General features: G+C 40.8%; 1 protein-coding gene and 1 long non-coding RNA gene across 4 annotated transcripts in view; one reads left to right on the top strand and one right to left on the bottom strand.

The window, feature by feature from the left end:
• nup50 (nucleoporin 50) overlaps positions 1-22,306 on the top strand; it is a gene marked incomplete at its 3' end in the record, with an annotated part of 29,957 nt that extends 7,651 nt beyond the window's left edge. Inside the window, exons 3-5 of the mRNA XM_052505463.1 lie at positions 15,096-15,179; positions 17,435-17,654; positions 21,653-22,306. Coding sequence (XP_052361423.1) covers positions 15,096-15,179; positions 17,435-17,654; positions 21,653-22,306 — 958 coding nt within the window. The remainder of the gene's footprint in view (positions 1-15,095; positions 15,180-17,434; positions 17,655-21,652) is intronic.
• On the bottom strand, positions 284-14,085 carry LOC127921889 (uncharacterized). 3 transcript variants are annotated; one of them, XR_008109882.1, is made up of 4 exons: positions 13,869-14,085; positions 13,102-13,288; positions 6,628-6,791; positions 284-779 (listed from the first exon to the last, which is right to left on the bottom strand). It is a non-coding gene; the product is annotated as an uncharacterized LOC127921889 (long non-coding RNA). The 3 variants fall into 3 exon arrangements; XR_008109883.1 differs by lacking the exon at positions 284-779 and adding an exon at positions 3,414-3,543; XR_008109881.1 differs by lacking the exon at positions 284-779 and having other exon boundaries at positions 6,343-6,791.
• Positions 22,307-22,311: the final 5 nt, after the last annotated feature.

The following is a 22,311-nucleotide window of genomic DNA, read 5'->3' as shown; positions in this document are numbered from 1 at the left end:
TATTACCTGGACTATATAGCAGAGTAAGGATGTACATTACCTGGACTATATAGCAGAGTAAGGATGTGTTACCTGGACTATATAGCAGAGTAAGGATGTGTTATATATTACCTGGACTATATAGCAGAGTAAGGATGTGTTGTATATATTACCTGGACTATATAGCAGAGTAAGGATGTGTTGTATATATTACCTGGTATATACCTGGACTATATAGCAGAGTAAGGATGTGTTACCTGGACTATATAGCAGAGTAAGGATGTGTTGTATATATTACCTGGACTATATAGCAGAGTAAGGATGTGTTACCTGGACTATATAGCAGAGTAAGGATGTATTACCTGGACTATATAGCAGAGTAAGGATGTGTTGTATATATTACCTGGACTATATAGCAGAGTAAGGATGTGTTACCTGGACTATATAGCAGAGTAAGGATGTGTTGTATATATTACCTGGACTATATAGCAGAGTAAGGATGTGTTGTATATATTACCTGGACTATATAGCAGAGTAAGGATGTGTTACCTGGACTATATAGCAGAGTAAGGATGTGTTACCTGGACTATATAGCAGAGTAAGGATGTGTTACCTGGACTATATAGCAGAGTAAGGATGTGTTGTATATATTACCTGGACTATATAGCAGAGTAAGGATGTGTTACCTGGACTATATAGCAGAGTAAGGATGTGTTGTATATATTACCTGGACTATATAGCAGAGTAAGGATGTGATGTATATATTACCTGGACTATATAGAAGAGTAAGGATGTATTACCTGGACTATATAGCAGAGTAAGGATGTGTTGCCTGGACTATATAGCAGAGTAAGGATGTGTTACCTGGACTATATAGCAGAGTAAGGATGTGTTGTATATATTACCTGGACTATATAGCAGAGTAAGGATGTGTTGTACCTGGACTATATAGCAGAGTAAGGATGTGTTACCTGGACTATATAGCAGAGTAAGGATGTGTTGTATATATTACCTGGACTATATAGCAGAGTAAGGATGTGTTGTATATATTACCTGGACTATATAGCAGAGTAAGGATGTGTTATATATTACCTGGACTATATAGCAGAGTAAGGATGTGTTGTATATATTACCTGGACTATATAGCAGAGTAAGGATGTGTTACCTGGACTATATAGCAGAGTAAGGATGTGATGTATATATTACCTGGACTATATAGCAGAGTAAGGATGTGTTGTATATATTACCTGGACTATATAGCAGAGTAAGGATGTGATGTATATATTACCTGGACTATATAGCAGAGTAAGGATGTGTTACCTGGACTATATAGCAGAGTAAGGATGTGTTGTACATATTACCTGGACTATATAGCAGAGTAAGGATGTGTTGTATATATTACCTGGACTATATAGCAGAGTAAGGATGTGTTGTATATATTACCTGGACTATATAGCAGAGTAAGGATGTGTTGTATATATTACCTGGACTATATAGCAGAGTAAGGATGTGTTGTACATATTACCTGGACTATATAGCAGAGTAAGGATGTGATGTATATATTACCTGGACTATATAGCAGAGTAAGGATGTGTTACCTGGACTATATAGCAGAGTAAAGGATATAGCAGAGTAAGGATGTGTTGTATATATTACCTGGACTATATAGCAGAGTAAGGATGTGATGTATATATTACCTGGACTATATAGCAGAGTAAGGATGTGTTACCTGGACTATATAGCAGAGTAAGGATGTGATGTATATATTACCTGGACTATATAGCAGAGTAAGGATGTGTTGTATATATTACCTGGACTATATAGCAGAGTAAGGATGTGTTACCTGGACTATATAGCAGAGTAAGGATGTGTTGTATATATTACCTGGACTATATAGCAGAGTAAGGATGTGTTGTATATATTACCTGGACTATATAGCAGAGTAAGGATGTGTTGTATATATTACCTGGACTATATAGCAGAGTAAGGATGTGTTACCTGGACTATATAGCAGAGTAAGGATGTGTTACCTGGACTATATAGCAGAGTAAGGATGTGTTGTATATATTACCTGGACTATATAGCAGAGTAAGGATGTATATTACCTGGACTATATAGCAGAGTAAGGATGTGTTGTATATATTACCTGGACTATATAGCAGAGTAAGGATGTGTTACCTGGACTATATAGCAGAGTAAGGATGTGTTGTATATATTACCTGGACTATATAGCAGAGTAAGGATGTGTTATATATTACTGGATATAGCAGAGTAAGGATGTATTACCTGGACTATATAGCAGAGTAAGGATGTGTTGTATATATTACCTGGACTATATAGCAGAGTAAGGATGTGTTGTATATATTACCTGGACTATATAGCAGAGTAAGGATGTGTTGTGGACTATATAGCAGAGTAAGGATGTGTTACCTGGACTATATAGCAGAGTAAGGATGTATTACCTGGACTATATAGCAGAGTAAGGATGTGTTGTATATATTACCTGGACTATATAGCAGAGTAAGGATGTGTTACCTGGACTATATAGCAGAGTAAGGATGTGTTGTATATATTACCTGGACTATATAGCAGAGTAAGGATGTGTGTATATATTACCTGGACTATATAGCAGAGTAAGGATGTATTACCTGGACTATATAGCAGAGTAAGGATGTGTTGCCTGGACTATATAGCAGAGTAAGGATGTGTTGTATATATTACCTGGACTATATAGCAGAGTAAGGATGTGATGTATATATTACCTGGACTATATAGCAGAGTAAGGATGTGTTGTATATATTACCTGGACTATATAGCAGAGTAAGGATGTGTTGTATATATTACCTGGACTATATAGCAGAGTAAGGATGTGTTGTATATATTACCTGGACTATATAGCAGAGTAAGGATGTGTTGTATATATTACCTGGACTATATAGCAGAGTAAGGATGTGTTACCTGGACTATATAGCAGAGTAAGGATGTATTACCTGGACTATATAGCAGAGTAAGGATGTGTTGTATATATTACCTGGACTATATAGCAGAGTAAGGATGTATTACCTGGACTATATAGCAGAGTAAGGATGTGTTGTATATATTACCTGGACTATATAGCAGAGTAAGGATGTGTTACCTGGACTATATAGCAGAGTAAGGATGTGTTGTATATATTACCTGGACTATATAGCAGAGTAAGGATGTGTTACCTGGACTATATAGCAGAGTAAGATGTATTACCTGGACTATATAGCAGAGTAAGGATGTGTTGTATATATTACCTGGACTATATAGCAGATTAAGGATGTATTACCTGGACTATATAGCAGAGTAAGGATGTATTACCTGGACTATATAGCAGAGTAAGGATGTGTTACCTGGACTATATAGCAGAGTAAGGATGTGTTGTATATATTACCTGGACTATATAGCAGAGTAAGGATGTGTTACCTGGACTATATAGCAGAGTAAGGATGTGTTGTATATATTACCTGGACTATATAGCAGAGTAAGGATGTGATGTATATATTACCTGGACTATATAGAAGAGTAAGGATGTATTACCTGGACTATATAGCAGAGTAAGGATGTGTTACCTGGACTATATAGCAGAGTAAGGATGTGTTACCTGGACTATATAGCAGAGTAAGGATGTGTTGTATATATTACCTGGACTATATAGCAGAGTAAGGATGTGTTACCTGGACTATATAGCAGAGTAAGGATGTGTTACCTGGACTATATAGCAGAGTAAGGATGTGTTGTATATATTACCTGGACTATATAGCAGAGTAAGGATGTGTTGTATATATTACCTGGACTATATAGCAGAGTAAGGATGTGTTACCTGGACTATATAGCAGAGTAAGGATGTGTTGTATATATTACCTGGACTATATAGCAGAGTAAGGATGTGTTACCTGGACTATATAGCAGAGTAAGGATGTGTTGTATATATTACCTGGACTATATAGCAGAGTAAGGATGTGTTGTATATATTACCTGGACTATATAGCAGAGTAAGGATGTGTTGTATATATTACCTGGACTATATAGCAGAGTAAGGATGTGTTGTATATATTACCTGGACTATATAGCAGAGTAAGGATGTGTTGTATATATTACCTGGACTATATAGCAGAGTAAGGATGTGTTGTATATATTACCTGGACTATATAGCAGAGTAAGGATGTATTACCTGGACTATATAGCAGAGTAAGGATGTGTTGTATATATTACCTGGACTATATAGCAGAGTAAGGATGTGTTGTATATATTACCTGGACTATATAGCAGAGTAAGGATGTGTTACCTGGACTATATAGCAGAGTAAGGATGTGTTACCTGGACTATATAGCAGAGTAAGGATGTGTTGTATATATTACCTGGACTATATAGCAGAGTAAGGATGTGTTGTATATATTACCTGGACTATATAGCAGAGTAAGGATGTGATGTATATATTACCTGGACTATATAGCAGAGTAAGGATGTGTTGCCTGGACTATATAGCAGAGTAAGGATGTGTTGTATATATTACCTGGACTATATAGCAGAGTAAGGATGTATTACCTGGACTATATAGCAGATGTGTTACCTGGACTATATAGCAGAGTAAGGATGTGTTACCTGGACTATATAGCAGAGTAAGGATGTGTTGTATATATTACCTGGACTATATAGCAGAGTAAGGATGTGTTGTATATATTACCTGGACTATATAGCAGAGTAAGGATGTGTTACCTGGACTATATAGCAGAGTAAGGATGTGTTACCTGGACTATATAGCAGAGTAAGGATGTGTTACCTGGACTATATAGCAGAGTAAGGATGTGTTGTATATATTACCTGGACTATATAGCAGAGTAAGGATGTGTTACCTGGACTATATAGCAGAGTAAGGATGTGTTGTATATATTACCTGGACTATATAGCAGAGTAAGGATGTGTTGTATATATTACCTGGACTATATAGAAGAGTAAGGATGTATTACCTGGACTATATAGCAGAGTAAGGATGTGTTGCCTGGACTATATAGCAGAGTAAGGATGTGTTGTATATATTACCTGGACTATATAGCAGAGTAAGGATGTGATGTATATATTACCTGGACTATATAGCAGAGTAAGGATGTGTTGTATATATTACCTGGACTATATAGCAGAGTAAGGATGTGTTACCTGGACTATATAGCAGAGTAAGGATGTGTTGTATATATTACCTGGACTATATAGCAGAGTAAGGATGTGATGTATATATTACCTGGACTATATAGCAGAGTAAGGATGTATTACCTGGACTATATAGCAGAGTAAGGATGTGTTGCCTGGACTATATACCAGAGTAAGGATGTGTTGTATATATTACCTGGACTATATAGCAGAGTAAGGATGTGTTGTATATATTACCTGGACTATATAGCAGAGTAAGGATGTGTTGTATATGTTACCTGGACTATATAGCAGAGTAAGGATGTATTACCTGGACTATATAGCAGAGTAAGGATGTGTTGTATATATTACCTGGACTATATAGCAGAGTAAGGATGTGTTACCTGGACTATATAGCAGAGTAAGGATGTGTTACCTGGACTATATAGCAGAGTAAGGATGTGTTGTATATATTACCTGGACTATATAGCAGAGTAAGGATGTATTACCTGGACTATATAGCAGAGTAAGGATGTGTTGTATATATTACCTGGACTATATAGCAGAGTAAGGATGTGTTACCTGGACTATATAGCAGAGTAAGGATGTGTTGTATATATTACCTGGACTATATAGCAGATTAAGTATGTATTACCTGGACTATATAGCAGAGTAAGGATGTATTACCTGGACTATATAGCAGAGTAAGGATGTGTTATATATTACCTGGACTATATAGCAGAGTAAGGATGTGTTGTATATATTACCTGGACTATATAGCAGAGTAAGGATGTGTTACCTGGACTATATAGCAGAGTAAGGATGTGTTGTATATATTACCTGGACTATATAGCAGAGTAAGGATGTGTTGTATATGTTACCTGGACTATATAGCAGAGTAAGGATGTGTTACCTGGACTATATAGCAGAGTAAGGATGTGTTACCTGGACTATATAGCAGAGTAAGGATGTGTTACCTGGACTATATAGCAGAGTAAGGATGTATTACCTGGACTATATAGCAGAGTAAGGATGTGTTACCTGGACTATATAGCAGAGTAAGGATGTGTTACCTGGACTATATAGCAGAGTAAGGATGTGTTGTATATATTACCTGGACTATATAGCAGAGTAAGGATGTGTTGTATATGTTACCTGGACTATATAGCAGAGTAAGGATGTGTTGCCTGGACTATATAGCAGAGTAAGGATGTGTTGTATATATTACCTGGACTATATAGCAGAGTAAGGATGTGTTACCTGGACTATATAGCAGAGTAAGGATGTGTTGTATATATTACCTGGACTATATAGCAGAGTAAGGATGTGTTGTATATATTACCTGGACTATATAGCAGAGTAAGGATGTGTTGTATATATTACCTGGACTATATAGCAGAGTAAGGATGTGTTACCTGGACTATATAGCAGAGTAAGGATGTGTTGTATATATTACCTGGACTATATAGCAGAGTAAGGATGTGTTGTATATATTACCTGGACTATATAGCAGAGTAAGGATGTGTTGTATATATTACCTGGACTATATAGCAGAGTAAGGATGTGTTGTATATATTACCTGGACTATATAGCAGAGTAAGGATGTGTTGTATATATTACCTGGACTATATAGCAGAGTAAGGATGTGATGTATATATTACCTGGACTATATAGCAGAGTAAGGATGTGTTACCTGGACTATATAGCAGAGTAAGGATGTATTACCTGGACTATATAGCAGTGTAAGGATGTGTTGTATATATTACCTGGACTATATAGCAGAGTAAGGATGTGTTGTATATATTACCTGGACTATATAGCAGAGTAAGGATGTGTTACCTGGACTATATAGCAGAGTAAGGATGTGATGTATATATTACCTGGACTATATAGCAGAGTAAGGATGTGTTGTATATATTACCTGGACTATATAGCAGAGTAAGGATGTGTTACCTGGACTATATAGCAGAGTAAGGATGTGTTGTATATATTACCTGGACTATATAGCAGAGTAAGGATGTGTTGTATATATTACCTGGACTATATAGCAGAGTAAGGATGTGTTGTATATATTACCTGGACTATATAGCAGAGTAAGGATGTGTTACCTGGACTATATAGCAGAGTAAGGATGTGTTACCTGGACTATATAGCAGAGTAAGGATGTGTTGTATATATTACCTGGACTATATAGCAGAGTAAGGATGTATTACCTGGACTATATAGCAGAGTAAGGATGTGTTGTATATATTACCTGGACTATATAGCAGAGTAAGGATGTGTTACCTGGACTATATAGCAGAGTAAGGATGTGTTGTATATATTACCTGGACTATATAGCAGAGTAAGGATGTGTTACCTGGACTATATAGCAGAGTAAGGATGTATTACCTGGACTATATAGCAGAGTAAGGATGTGTTGTATATATTACCTGGACTATATAGCAGAGTAAGGATGTGTTGTATATATTACCTGGACTATATAGCAGAGTAAGGATGTGTTACCTGGACTATATAGCAGAGTAAGGATGTACCTGGACTATATAGCAGAGTAAGGATGTGTTACCTGGACTATATAGCAGAGTAAGGATGTGTTGTATATATTACCTGGACTATATAGCAGAGTAAGGATGTGTTACCTGGACTATATAGCAGAGTAAGGATGTGTTGTATATATTACCTGGACTATATAGCAGAGTAAGGATGTGATGTATATATTACCTGGACTATATAGCAGAGTAAGGATGTAAGGATGTATTACCTGGACTATATAGCAGAGTAAGGATGTGTTGCCTGGACTATATAGCAGAGTAAGGATGTGTTGTATATATTACCTGGACTATATAGCAGAGTAAGGATGTGTTGTATATATTACCTGGACTATATAGCAGAGTAAGGATGTGTTGTATATATTACCTGGACTATATAGCAGAGTAAGGATGTGTTGTATATATTACCTGGACTATATAGCAGAGTAAGGATGTGTTGTATATATTACCTGGACTATATAGCAGAGTAAGGATGTGTTGTACATATTACCTGGACTATATAGCAGAGTAAGGATGTGTTACCTGGACTATATAGCAGAGTAAGGATGTGTTACCTGGACTATATAGCAGAGTAAGGATGTGTTGTATATATTACCTGGACTATATAGCAGAGTAAGGATGTATTACCTGGACTATATAGCAGAGTAAGGATGTGTTGTATATATTACCTGGACTATATAGCAGAGTAAGGATGTGTTACCTGGACTATATAGCAGAGTAAGGATGTGTTGTATATATTACCTGGACTATATAGCAGAGTAAGGATGTGTTACCTGGACTATATATGTATACCTGGACTATATAGCAGAGTAAGGATGTGTTGTATATATTACCTGGACTATATAGCAGAGTAAGGATGTGTTACCTGGACTATATAGCAGAGTAAGGATGTGTTACCTGGACTATATAGCAGAGTAAGGATGTGTTACCTGGACTATATAGCAGAGTAAGGATGTGTTGTATATATTACCTGGACTATATAGCAGAGTAAGGATGTGTTACCTGGACTATATAGCAGAGTAAGGATGTGTTGTATATATTACCTGGACTATATAGCAGAGTAAGGATGTGATGTATATATTACCTGGACTATATAGCAGAGTAAGGATGTATTACCTGGACTATATAGCAGAGTAAGGATGTGTTGCCTGGACTATATAGCAGAGTAAGGATGTGTTACCTGGACTATATATTACCTGGACTATATAGCAGAGTAAGGATGTGTTACCTGGACTATATATTGTGTTACCTGGACTATATAGCAGAGTAAGGATGTGTTGTATATATTACCTGGACTATATAGCAGAGTAAGGATGTGTTGTATATATTACCTGGACTATATAGCAGAGTAAGGATGTGTTACCTGGACTATATAGCAGAGTAAGGATGTGTTGTATATATTACCTGGACTATATAGCAGAGTAAGGATGTGTTACCTGGACTATATAGCAGAGTAAGGATGTGTTGTATATATTACCTGGACTATATAGCAGAGTAAGGATGTGTTGTATATATTACCTGGACTATATAGCAGAGTAAGGATGTGTTGTATATATTACCTGGACTATATAGCAGAGTAAGGATGTGTTGTATATATTACCTGGACTATATAGCAGAGTAAGGATGTGTTGTATATATTACCTGGACTATATAGCAGAGTAAGGATGTGTTGTATATATTACCTGGACTATATAGCAGAGTAAGGATGTATTACCTGGACTATATAGCAGAGTAAGGATGTGTTGTATATATTACCTGGACTATATAGCAGAGTAAGGATGTGTTGTATATATTACCTGGACTATATAGCAGAGTAAGGATGTGTTACCTGGACTATATAGCAGAGTAAGGATGTGTTACCTGGACTATATAGCAGAGTAAGGATGTGTTGTATATATTACCTGGACTATATAGCAGAGTAAGGATGTGTTGTATATATTACCTGGACTATATAGCAGAGTAAGGATGTGTTGTATATATTACCTGGACTATATAGCAGAGTAAGGATGTGTTACCTGGACTATATAGCAGAGTAAGGATGTGATGTATATATTACCTGGACTATATAGCAGAGTAAGGATGTGTTACCTGGACTATATAGCAGAGTAAGGATGTATTACCTGGACTATATAGCAGAGTAAGGATGTATTACCTGGACTATATAGCAGTGTAAGGATGTGTTGTATATATTACCTGGACTATATAGCAGTGTAAGGATGTGTTGTATATATTACCTGGACTATATAGCAGAGTAAGGATGTGTTACCTGGACTATATAGCAGAGTAAGGATGTATTACCTGGACTATATAGCAGAGTAAGGATGTGTTACCTGGACTATATAGCAGAGTAAGGATGTGTTGTATATATTACCTGGACTATATAGCAGAGTAAGGATGTGTTACCTGGACTATATAGCAGAGTAAGGATGTGTTGTATATATTACCTGGACTATATAGCAGAGTAAGGATGTGTGTATATATTACCTGGACTATATAGCAGAGTAAGGATGTATTACCTGGACTATATAGCAGAGTAAGGATGTGTTATATATTACCTGGACTATATAGCAGAGTAAGGATGTGTTGTATATATTACCTGGACTATATAGCAGAGTAAGGATGTGATGTATATATTACCTGGACTATATAGCAGAGTAAGGATGTGTTGTATATATTACCTGGACTATATAGCAGAGTAAGGATGTGTTACCTGGACTATATAGCAGAGTAAGGATGTGTTGTATATATTACCTGGACTATATAGCAGAGTAAGGATGTGATGTATATATTACCTGGACTATATAGAAGAGTAAGGATGTATTACCTGGACTATATAGCAGAGTAAGGATGTGTTGCCTGGACTATATAGCAGAGTAAGGATGTGTTGTATATATTACCTGGACTGTATAGCAGAGTAAGGATGTGATGTATATATTACCTGGACTATATAGCAGAGTAAGGATGTGTTGTATATATTACCTGGACTATATAGCAGAGTAAGGATGTGTTACCTGGACTATATAGCAGAGTAAGGATGTGTTGTATATATTACCTGGACTATATAGCAGAGTAAGGATGTGTTACCTGGACTATATAGCAGAGTAAGGATGTGTTACCTGGACTATATAGCAGAGTAAGGATGTGTTGTATATATTACCTGGACTATATAGCAGAGTAAGGATGTGTTACCTGGACTATATAGCAGAGTAAGGATGTGTTGTATATATTACCTGGACTATATAGCAGAGTAAGGATGTGTTACCTGGACTATATAGCAGAGTAAGGATGTGTTGTATATATTACCTGGACTATATAGCAGAGTAAGGATGTGTTACCTGGACTATATAGCAGAGTAAGGATGTATTACCTGGACTATATAGCAGAGTAAGGATGTGTTGTATATATTACCTGGACTATATAGCAGAGTAAGGATGTGTTGTATATATTACCTGGACTATATAGCAGAGTAAGGATGTGTTACCTGGACTATATAGCAGAGTAAGGATGTGTTGTATATATTACCTGGACTATATAGCAGAGTAAGGATGTGTTGTATATATTACCTGGACTATATAGCAGAGTAAGGATGTGTTACCTGGACTATATAGCAGAGTAAGGATGTGTTACCTGGACTATATAGCAGAGTAAGGATGTGTTACCTGGACTATATAGCAGAGTAAGGATGTGTTGTATATATTACCTGGACTATATAGCAGAGTAAGGATGTGTTACCTGGACTATATAGCAGAGTAAGGATGTGTTGTATATATTACCTGGACTATATAGCAGAGTAAGGATGTGATGTATATATTACCTGGACTATATAGAAGAGTAAGGATGTATTACCTGGACTATATAGCAGAGTAAGGATGTGTTGCCTGGACTATATAGCAGAGTAAGGATGTGTTGTATATATTACCTGGACTATATAGCAGAGTAAGGATGTGTTACCTGGACTATATAGCAGAGTAAGGATGTGTTACCTGGACTATATAGCAGAGTAAGGATGTGTTGTATATATTACCTGGACTATATAGCAGAGTAAGGATGTGTTGTATATATTACCTGGACTATATAGCAGAGTAAGGATGTGTTACCTGGACTATATAGCAGAGTAAGGATGTGTTGTATATATTACCTGGACTATATAGAAGAGTAAGGATGTATTACCTGGACTATATAGCAGAGTAAGGATGTGTTGCCTGGACTATATAGCAGAGTAAGGATGTGTTGTATATATTACCTGGACTATATAGCAGAGTATGGATGTGTTACCTGGACTATATAGCAGAGTAAGGATGTGTTGTATATATTACCTGGACTATATAGCAAAGGATGTACCTGGACTATATAGCAGAGTAAGGATGTGTTGTATATATTACCTGGACTATATAGCAGAGTAAGGATGTGTTGTATATATTACCTGGACTATATAGCAGAGTAAGGATGTGATGTATATATTACCTGGACTATATAGAAGAGTAAGGATGTATTACCTGGACTATATAGCAGAGTAAGGATGTGTTGCCTGGACTATATAGCAGAGTAAGGATGTGTTGTATATATTACCTGGACTATATAGCAGAGTAAGGATGTGTTACCTGGACTATATAGCAGAGTAAGGATGTGTTACCTGGACTATATAGCAGAGTAAGGATGTGTTGTATATATTACCTGGACTATATAGCAGAGTAAGGATGTGTTGTATATATTACCTGGACTATATAGCAGAGTAAGGATGTGTTACCTGGACTATATAGCAGAGTAAGGATGTGTTGTATATATTACCTGGACTATATAGAAGAGTAAGGATGTATTACCTGGACTATATAGCAGAGTAAGGATGTGTTGCCTGGACTATATAGCAGAGTAAGGATGTGTTGTATATATTACCTGGACTATATAGCAGAGTAAGGATGTGTTACCTGGACTATATAGCAGAGTAAGGATGTGTTGTATATATTACCTGGACTATATAGCAGAGTAAGGATGTGTTGTATATATTACCTGGACTATATAGCAGAGTAAGGATGTGTTACCTGGACTATATAGCAGAGTAAGGATGTGTTGTATATATTACCTGGACTATATAGCAGAGTAAGGATGTATTACCTGGACTATATAGCAGAGTAAGGATGTGTTACCTGGACTATATAGCAGAGTAAGGATGTGTTGTATATATTACCTGGACTATATAGCAGAGTAAGGATGTGTTGTATATATTACCTGGACTATATAGCAGAGTAAGGATGTGTTGTATATATTACCTGGACTATATAGCAGAGTAAGGATGTATTACCTGGACTATATAGCAGAGTAAGGATGTGTTGTATATATTACCTGGACTATATAGCAGAGTAAGGATGTGTTGTATATATTACCTGGACTATATAGCAGAGTAAGGATGTGTTGTATATATTACCTGGACTATATAGAAGAGTAAGGATGTATTACCTGGACTATATAGCAGAGTAAGGATGTGTTGTATATATTACCTGGACTATATAGCAGAGTAAGGATGTGTTGTATATATTACCTGGACTATATAGCAGAGTAAGGATGTATTACCTGGACTATATAGCAGAGTAAGGATGTGTTGTATATATTACCTGGACTATATAGCAGAGTAAGGATGTATTACCTGGACTATATAGCAGAGTAAGGATGTGTTGCCTGGACTATATAGCAGAGTAAGGATGTGTTGTATATATTACCTGGACTATATAGCAGAGTAAGGATGTGTTACCTGGACTATATAGCAGAGTAAGGATGTGTTGTATATATTACCTGGACTATATAGCAGAGGATGTATTACCTGGACTATATAGCAGATAAGGATGTGATGTATATATTACCTGGACTATATAGCAGAGTAAGGATGTGTTGTATATATTACCTGGACTATATAGCAGAGTAAGGATGTGTTGTATATATTACCTGGACTATATAGCAGAGTAAGGATGTGATGTATATATTACCTGGACTATATAGCAGAGTAAGGATGTATTACCTGGACTATATAGCAGAGTAAGGATGTGTTGCCTGGACTATATAGCAGAGTAAGTATGTGTTGTATATATTACCTGGACTATATAGCAGAGTGTTGTATATATTACCTGGACTATATAGCAGAGTAAGGATGTATTACCTGGACTATATAGCAGAGTAAGGATGTGTTGTATATATTACCTGGACTATATAGCAGAGTAAGGATGTGTTGTATATATTACCTGGACTATATAGCAGAGTAAGGATGTATTACCTGGACTATATAGCAGAGTAAGGATGTGTTGTATATATTACCTGGACTATATAGCAGAGTAAGGATGTATTACCTGGACTATATAGCAGAGTAAGGATGTGTTACCTGGACTATATAGCAGAGTAAGGATGTGTTGTATATATTACCTGGACTATATAGCAGAGTAAGGATGTGTTACCTGGACTATATAGCAGAGTAAGGATGTGTTGTATATATTACCTGGACTATATAGCAGAGTAAGGATGTGTTGGACTATATAGCAGAGTAAGGATGTGTTACCTGGACTATATAGCAGAGTAAGGATGTGTTGTATATATTACCTGGACTATATAGAAGAGTAAGGATGTATTACCTGGACTATATAGCAGAGTAAGGATGTATTACCTGGACTATATAGTAGAATAAGGATGTGTTGTATATATTACCTGGACTATATAGCAGAGTAAGGATGTGTTGTATATGTTACCTGGACTATATAGCAGAGTAAGGATGTGATGTATATATTACCTGGACTATATAGCAGAGTAAGGATGTATTACCTGGACTATATAGCAGAGTAAGGATGTGTTGTATATATTACCTGGACTATATAGCAGAGTAAGGATGTGTTGTATATATTACCTGGACTATATAGCAGAGTAAGGATGTGTTACCTGGACTATATAGCAGAGTAAGGATGTATTACCTGGACTATATAGCAGAGTAAGGATGTGTTGTATATATTACCTGGACTATATAGCAGAGTAAGGATGTGTTGTATATATTACCTGGACTATATAGCAGAGTAAGGATGTGTTGTATATATTACCTGGACTATATAGCAGAGTAAGGATGTGTTACCTGGACTATATAGCAGAGTAAGGATGTGTTATATATTACCTGGACTATATAGCAGAGTAAGGATGTGTTGTACATATTTACCTGGACTATATAGCAGAGTAAGGATGTGTTGTATATATTACCTGGACTATATAGCAGAGTAAGGATGTGTTACCTGGACTATATAGCAGAGTAAGGATGTGTTGTATATATTACCTGGACTATATAGCAGAGTAAGGATGTGTTGTATATATTACCTGGACTATATAGCAGAGTAAGGATGTGTTGTACATATTTAATCCTATTTCTAACAGTGTTCTGATGGTGTTCATCAGGCAGGGACATTTTCCATCGCTAGTGATGATGTGATGAAGAGCAGGCCCATCAAGAAGGCCAAACGTCGTGCTGCTGGTTCAGAGGTAGGCTGCCTGACTGACTAACCAACGCCCAAGGGCACTAGCATGCATGCTGTCTGTGTGTGTGTGTGTGACTGGCTACCTGACTGACTAACCAACGTGTGTGTGCATGCTGTCTGTGTGTGTGTGTGTGTGTGTGTGTGTGTGTGTGTGTGTGTGTGTGTGTGTGTGTGTGTGTGTGTGTGTGTGTGTGTGTGTGTGTGTGACTAGCTGTTGGCCTCGGTGATGTAGGCTGCCTGACTGACTAACCAACGCCCAAGGGCACTAGCATGCATGCTGTCTGTCTGTGTGTGTGTCTAGCTGTTGACCTAGGTGATGTAGGCTAGAAGCTGGCATTAATGGCCACATACTTTTCTAGACTCGTTAACTAACCAACACCACAGGAACTCGCTCACATGCTGTCTTAGTGTGTCAGGGGGAAACCTGGGTCATGTTCATTAGAATAAAAAACAAGCCTTTCTTATTGCAACTACATCCCTGTTTCACGTTTTCTTCAGTTTAGTGCCGACTGAACACAACCCAGGTTTACATTAACCCAAGACAAGCAGTCCTTCCTTCCAGCTTTACATTAACCCAAGACAAGCAGTCCTTCCTTCCTTCCTTCCTTCCTTCCTTCCAGCTTTACATTAACCCAAGACAAGCAGTCCTTCCTTCCTTCCAGCTTTACATTAACCCAAGACAAGCAGTCCTTCCTTCCTTCCAGCTTTACATTAACCCAAGGCAAGCAGTCCTTCCTTCCTTCCTTCCTCCCAGCTTTACATTAACCCAAGACAAGCAGTCCTTCCTTCCAGCTTTACATTAACCCAAGGCAAGCAGTCCTTCCTTCCTTCCTTCCTCCCAGCTTTACATTAACCCAAGACAAGCTTCCTTCCTTCCAGCTTTACATTAACCCAAGACAAGCAGTCCTTCCTTCCTTCCTTCCTTCCTTCCTTCCTTCCTTCCTTCCTTCCTTCCTTCCAGCTTTACATTAACCCAAGGCAAGCAGTCCTTCCTTCCTTCCTTCCTTCCTTCCTCCCAGCTTTACATTAACCCAAGGCAAGCAGTCCTTCCTTCCTTCCTTCCAGCTTTACATTAACCCAAGGCAAGCAGTCCTTCCTTCCTTCCTTCCTTCCAGCTTTACATTAACCCAAGACAAGCAGTCCTTCCTCCCTCCCAGCTTTACATTAACCCAAGTCAAGCAGTCCTTCCTTCCTTCCTTCCAGCTTTACATTAACCCAAGTCAAGCAGTCCTTCCTTCCTTCCTTCCAGCTTTACATTAACCCAAGACAAGCAGTCCTTCCTTCCTTCCTTCCTTCCTTCCAGCTTTACATTAACCCAAGACAAGCAGCTCTTCCTTCCTTCCAGCTTTACATTAACCCAAGACAAGCAGCTCTTCCTTCCTTCCAGCTTTACATTAACCCAAGTCAAGCAGCTCTTCCTTCCTTCCAGCTTTACATTAACCCAAGACAAGCAGCTCTTCCTTCCTTCCAGCTTTACATTAACCCAAGTCAAGCAGCTCTTGCTTCCTTCCAGCTTTACATTAACCCAAGTCAAGCAGCTCTTGCTTCCTTCCAGCTTTACATTAACCCAAGGCAAGCAGTCCTTCCTTCCAGCTTTACATTAACCCAAGACAAGCAGTCCTTCCTTCCAGCTTTACATTAACCCAAGGCAAGCAGTCCTTCATTCCAGCTTTACATTAACCCAAGACAAGCAGTCCTTCCTTCCAGCTTTACATTAACCCAAGTCAAGCAGCTCTTGCTTCCTTCCAGCTTTACATTAACCCAAGGCAAGCAGTCCTTCCTTCCAGCTTTACATTAACCCAAGTCAAGCAGCTCTTGCTTCCTTCCAGCTTTACATTAACCCAAGTCAAGCAGCTCTTGCTTCCTTCCAGCTTTACATTAACCCAAGTCAAGCAGCTCTTGCTTCCTTCCAGCTTTACATTAACCCAAGGCAAGCAGTCCTTCCTTCCAGCTTTACATTAACCCAAGTCAAGCAGCTCTTCCTTCCTTCCAGCTTTACATTAACCCAAGGCAAGCAGTCCTTCCTTCCAGCTTTACATTAACCCAAGACAAGCAGTCCTTCCTCCCAGCTTTACATTAACCCAAGACAAGCAGTCCTTCCTTCCAGCTTTACATTAACCCAAGGAAAGCAGCTCTTCCTTGGATGCCAGGACTCTTTTTAAAGAGCCCCGTCCAGTGATGTTTTATCCTAATGGAGGGAGATGGAAGCATCCAGTTCCCTCGTGAATCCAGTTTCCTCCTTGTCTTTTCTGCCTACAGGGGCAGAGTGGAGGATCATTCAAAGTGTTTAAAGGGTTCTCCCTGGCCCCTACATCGGGAACCGGGCCAGCCGCTGAGGGGATCACAGCCTTCTCCGGGTTCGGGAATGGGGTAGGGTTTAAACCCCTGTCTGGGCTGTCCAATGGGAACAGTGTCAGACCTGTCACTCCAGCCCTCACCGGGTTCACCTCGCCTACTGCCACCAAGACCACCACACCAGGTAAGAGACTGATTGTTTGGGGGGGGTAGAAACCCGCTGTACAGTTAATGTGCAAGTCCGATCAATTAATGTGCAAGTCCGATCAATTAATGTGCAAGTCCGATCAATTAATGTGCAAGTCCGATCAATTAATGTGCAAGTCCGATAGGATAACTTGTGAAAGCGAGTTGAGAATCCTCCATTGTTGAGCGGGATCTGCTATTACAGGATAATGGAGCTGAATCAGTGGGGTTCCCCCTGTGGATCTGCTATTACAGGATAATGGAGCTGAATCAGTGGGGTTCCCCCTGTGGATCTGCTATTACAGGATAATGGAGCTGAATCAAAGTTCGATGAATCAGTGGGGTTACCTGTGGGATCTGGTATTACAGGATAATGGAGCTGAATCAGTGGGGTTCCCTCTGTGGATCTGGTATTACAGGATAATGGAGCTGAATCAGTGGGGTTCCCTCTGTGGATCTGGTATGAGGATAATGGAGCTGAATCAGTGGGGTTCGTTGTGTGGATCTGCTATTACAGGATAATGGAGCTGAATCAGTGGGGTTCCCTCTGTGGATCTGCTATTACAGGATAATGGAGCTGAATCAGTGGGGTTCAGCTGTGGAATGCTATTACAGGATAATGGAGCTTCCCCAGGATAATGGAGTTGAATCAGTGGGGTTCGAGTGGGATCTGGTATTACAGGATAATGGAGCTGAATCAGTGGGGTTCCCTGGTATTACAGGATAATGGAGCTGAATCAGTGGGGTTCGTATCTGCTATTACAGGATAATGGAGTTGAATCAGTGGGTTACCTGTGTGGATCTGCTATTACAGGATAATGGAGCTGAATCAGTGGGTTCCCTCTGTGGATCTGCTATTACAGGATAATGGAGCTGAATCAGTTCCCTCTGTGGGGATTGGAGCTGAATCACTGGGGTTTCCTCTGTGGATCTGGTATTACAGGATAATGGAGCTGAATCAGTGGGGTTCCCTCTGTGGATCTGGTATTACAGGATAATGGAGCTGAATCAGTGGGGTTCTGGTATTAGGATAATGGAGCTGAATCAGTGGGGTTCTGTGGGATCTGGTATTACAGGATAATGGAGCTGAATCAGTGGGGTTCCCTCTGTGGATCTGCTATTACAGGATAATGGAGCTGAATCAGTGGGGTTCCTCTGTGGATCTGGTATTACAGGATAATGGAGCTGAATCAGTGGGGTTCGTTGTGTGGATCTGGTATTACAGGATAATGGAGCTGAATCACTGGGGTTCCCTCTGTGGATCTGGTATTACAGGATAATGGAGCTGAATCAGTGGGGTTCCCTCTGTGGATCTGGTATTACAGGATAATGGAGCTGAGTCAGTGGGTTTCGCTGTGTGGATCTGGTATTACAGGATAATGGAGCTGAATCAGTGGGGTTCCCTCTGTGGATCTGGTATTACAGGATAATGGAGCTGAATCAGTGGGGTTCCCTCTGTGGATCTGGTATTACAGGATAATGGAGCTGAATCTGGTATCTGGTACAGGATAATGGAGCTGAATCAGTGGGGTTCCTCTGTGGATCTGGTATTACAGGATAATGGAGCTGAATCAGTGGGGTTCCCTCTGTGGATCTGCAATAATGGAGCTGAATCAGTGGGGTTCCTCTGTGGATCTGGTATTACAGGATAATGGAGCTGAATCAGTGGGGTTCCCTCTGTGGATCTGCTATTACAGGATAATGGAGCTGAATCAGTGGGGTTCCCTCTGTGGATCTGGTATTACAGGATAATGGAGCTGAATCAGTGGGGTTCCCTCTGTGGATCTGGTATTACAGGATAATGGAGCTGAATCAGTGGGGTTACCTGTGTGGATCTGGTATTACAGGATAATGGAGCTGAATCAGTGGGGTTCCCTCTGTGGATCTGGTATTACAGGATAATGGAGCTGAATCAGTGGGGTTCCCTCTGTGGATCTGGTATTACAGGATAATGGAGCTGAATCAGTGGGGTTCCCTCTGTGGATCTGGTATTACAGGATAATGGAGCTGTGGGTTCCTCTGTGAATTACAGGATAATGGAGCTGAATCAGTGGGGTTCCCTCTGTGGATCTGCCATTACAGGATAATGGAGCTGAATCAGTGGGTTCCCTCTGTGGATCTGGTATTACAGGATAATGGAGCTGAATCAGTGGGTTCCCTCTGTGGATCTGGTATTACAGGATAATGGAGCTGAATCAGTGGGTTCCCTCTGTGGATCTGGTATTACAGGATAATGGAGCTGAATCAGTGGGTTCCCTCTGTGGATCTGGTATTACAGGATAATGGAGCTGAATCAGTGGGTTCCCTCTGTGGATCTGGTATTACAGGATAATGGAGCTGAATCAGTGGGTTCCCTCTGTGGATCTGGTATTACAGGATAATGGAGCTGAATCAGTGGGGTTCCCTCTGTGGATCTGCTATTACAGGATAATGGAGCTGAATCAGTGGGTTCCCTCTGTGGATCTGGTTTGAGGATAATGGAGCTGAATCAGTGGGGTTCGCTGTGTGTGTCAGCTCCTCTCCCAGTGTGGTGCCTGAGGGCAGAATGACAGAACATAAATGCTCCAGTAGTCAGTCAGTCTAGGACGTGCTCGTTCTCCGTCTCTCGTTCTCCGTCTCTCGTTCTCCGTCTCTCGCTCTGTGTGGTGCTGTCACAGCCACACATCTCTTCTTCTCTACCGTCAAACACAGGGCATACTGCAGGCGTCTGCAGACTTCCCATCTGAAACACAGGGCATACTGCAGGCGTCTGCAGACTTCCCATCTGAAACACAGGGCATACTGTGTTTCGTGCTTCCCATCTGAAACACAGGGCATACTGTGTTTCAAGCTTCCCATCTGAAACACAGGGCATACTGCGGGCGTCTGCAGGCTTCCCATCTGAAACACAGGGCATACTGTGTTTCAGGCTTCCCATCTGAAACACAGGGCATACTGCGGGCGTCCGCGTTCTGCCCATCTGAAACACAGGGCATACTGCGGGCGTCTGCAGGCTTCCCATCTGAAACACAGGGCATACTGCTGGCGTCTGCAGGCTTCCCATCTGAAACACAGGGCATACTGCGGGCGTCTGCAGGCTTCCCATCTGAAACACAGGGCATACTGCGGGCGTCTGCAGGCTTCCCATCTGAAACACAGGGCATACTGCGGGCGTCTGCAGACTTCCCATCTGAAACACAGGGCATACTGCTGGCGTCTGCAGGCTTCCCATCTGAAACACAGGGCATACTGCGGGCGTCTGCAGGCTTCCCATCTGAAACACAGGGCATACTGCGGGCGTCTGCAGGCTTCCCATCTGAAACACAGGGCATACTGCGGGCGTCTGCAGACTTCCCATCTGAAACACAGGGCAGGCGCAGGCTTCCCATCTGAAACACAGGGCATACTGCGGGCGTCCTCGTGCTTCCCATCTGAAGCACAGGGCATACTGCGGGCGTCCGCAGGCTTCCCATCTGAAACAGGGTATACTGCTGGCGTCTGCAGGCTTCCCACCTGAAACACAGGGCATACTGCGGGCGTCCGCGTGCTTTCCATCTGAAACAGTTTGTCCATTTATGATGACGCCATTTTGTGATGTTTTGGTCTTCGGCATGATTCTTCATAGATCTGTTCTGTCATTCAATGATAGGCTACTTTTCATGCAAATCTTTTCACTTGAGAAATACTTGCACCAAACATCCTAGTCAGATGGAGAAATATACATTTCTTGAGTTATTTTGAGGAAGTGTTTACCGGCTACGGCATCTCCGGATGGACAAACGGTACTATTGCCTTTTTCCCCCTTCTTGTTTTTCAAGCGAAGGAGGAAGGTATGGGAACACAGTCATTGTGTTGCTAGGCGCCAGGTGACTCACGCTGAAGCCTTAAGGCTACTGTGAGGTATCATGGCTTCTCTCTCTGCTGGAACGTTTACATTCTTGTTCTCTCTTCACCTTCTCCTCCCCTCCTCCCCTCTCCTCTATCCCCTCTTCCTCCCCCCTCCTCCTCCTCTCCTAGGTTCATTAACATTCAGCGGCCCCTCCTCCAGTGCCGTCATCACAGGGCAGCAGTCTAATGGTTCCTCCCCCGCGGTTTCCAGTCGGTCTCTCGGCTCCTCTCTCTCCTCTAACAGCGGTAACAACCAGGAATACAGTAGGCAGCTCACAGCTCTCAACTGCTCGGTCAGGGACTGGATCACCAAGCACGTCAACGGAAACCCCCTCTGTGACCTAAACCCCATCTTCAGGGACTATGAAAAGCACCTGGCCAGCATCGAGAAGAAGTACGGAGGGAGTGGAGGGACTGGAGCTGCTGTGGTGGCGGACGGAGGCTCAGAGAGCAGTAGCAGAGCAGAGGAACCAGAGGAGCGGGCAGCCAGTACACCACCACCACCCTCCTCTAGCACCGCCGGCTCGACCGCCACGGCCCCGGTGTTCTCCTTCAGTAAGGACAAGGACGGCAGCGCCACGGCCCCGGTGGACAGCTCAGCCGCTCCGATCCCCGCTGGCGTCAGCTTTAGCTTGGGCCAGAAGGGGAACAGCTCATTGTTGGGGTCTCTGAGCACCGGAGGAGCTCCTAGTGTCTCCTCCTCCTCCCTGTTTGGAGGCGCTGCTCCTCCTGCCTTCTCCTTCAGTGGGGCCAAAGCGGAGGCTGCCCCCACCCAGACCACAGGTACG

Source organism: Oncorhynchus keta, unplaced genomic scaffold, assembly GCF_023373465.1.
Source record: "Oncorhynchus keta strain PuntledgeMale-10-30-2019 unplaced genomic scaffold, Oket_V2 Un_contig_2392_pilon_pilon, whole genome shotgun sequence".
Lineage (NCBI taxonomy): Eukaryota > Metazoa > Chordata > Actinopteri > Salmoniformes > Salmonidae > Oncorhynchus > Oncorhynchus keta.
The sequence above is the reverse complement of the archived record's forward strand: the minus strand, read 5'-3'. Positions and strand labels throughout refer to the sequence as shown.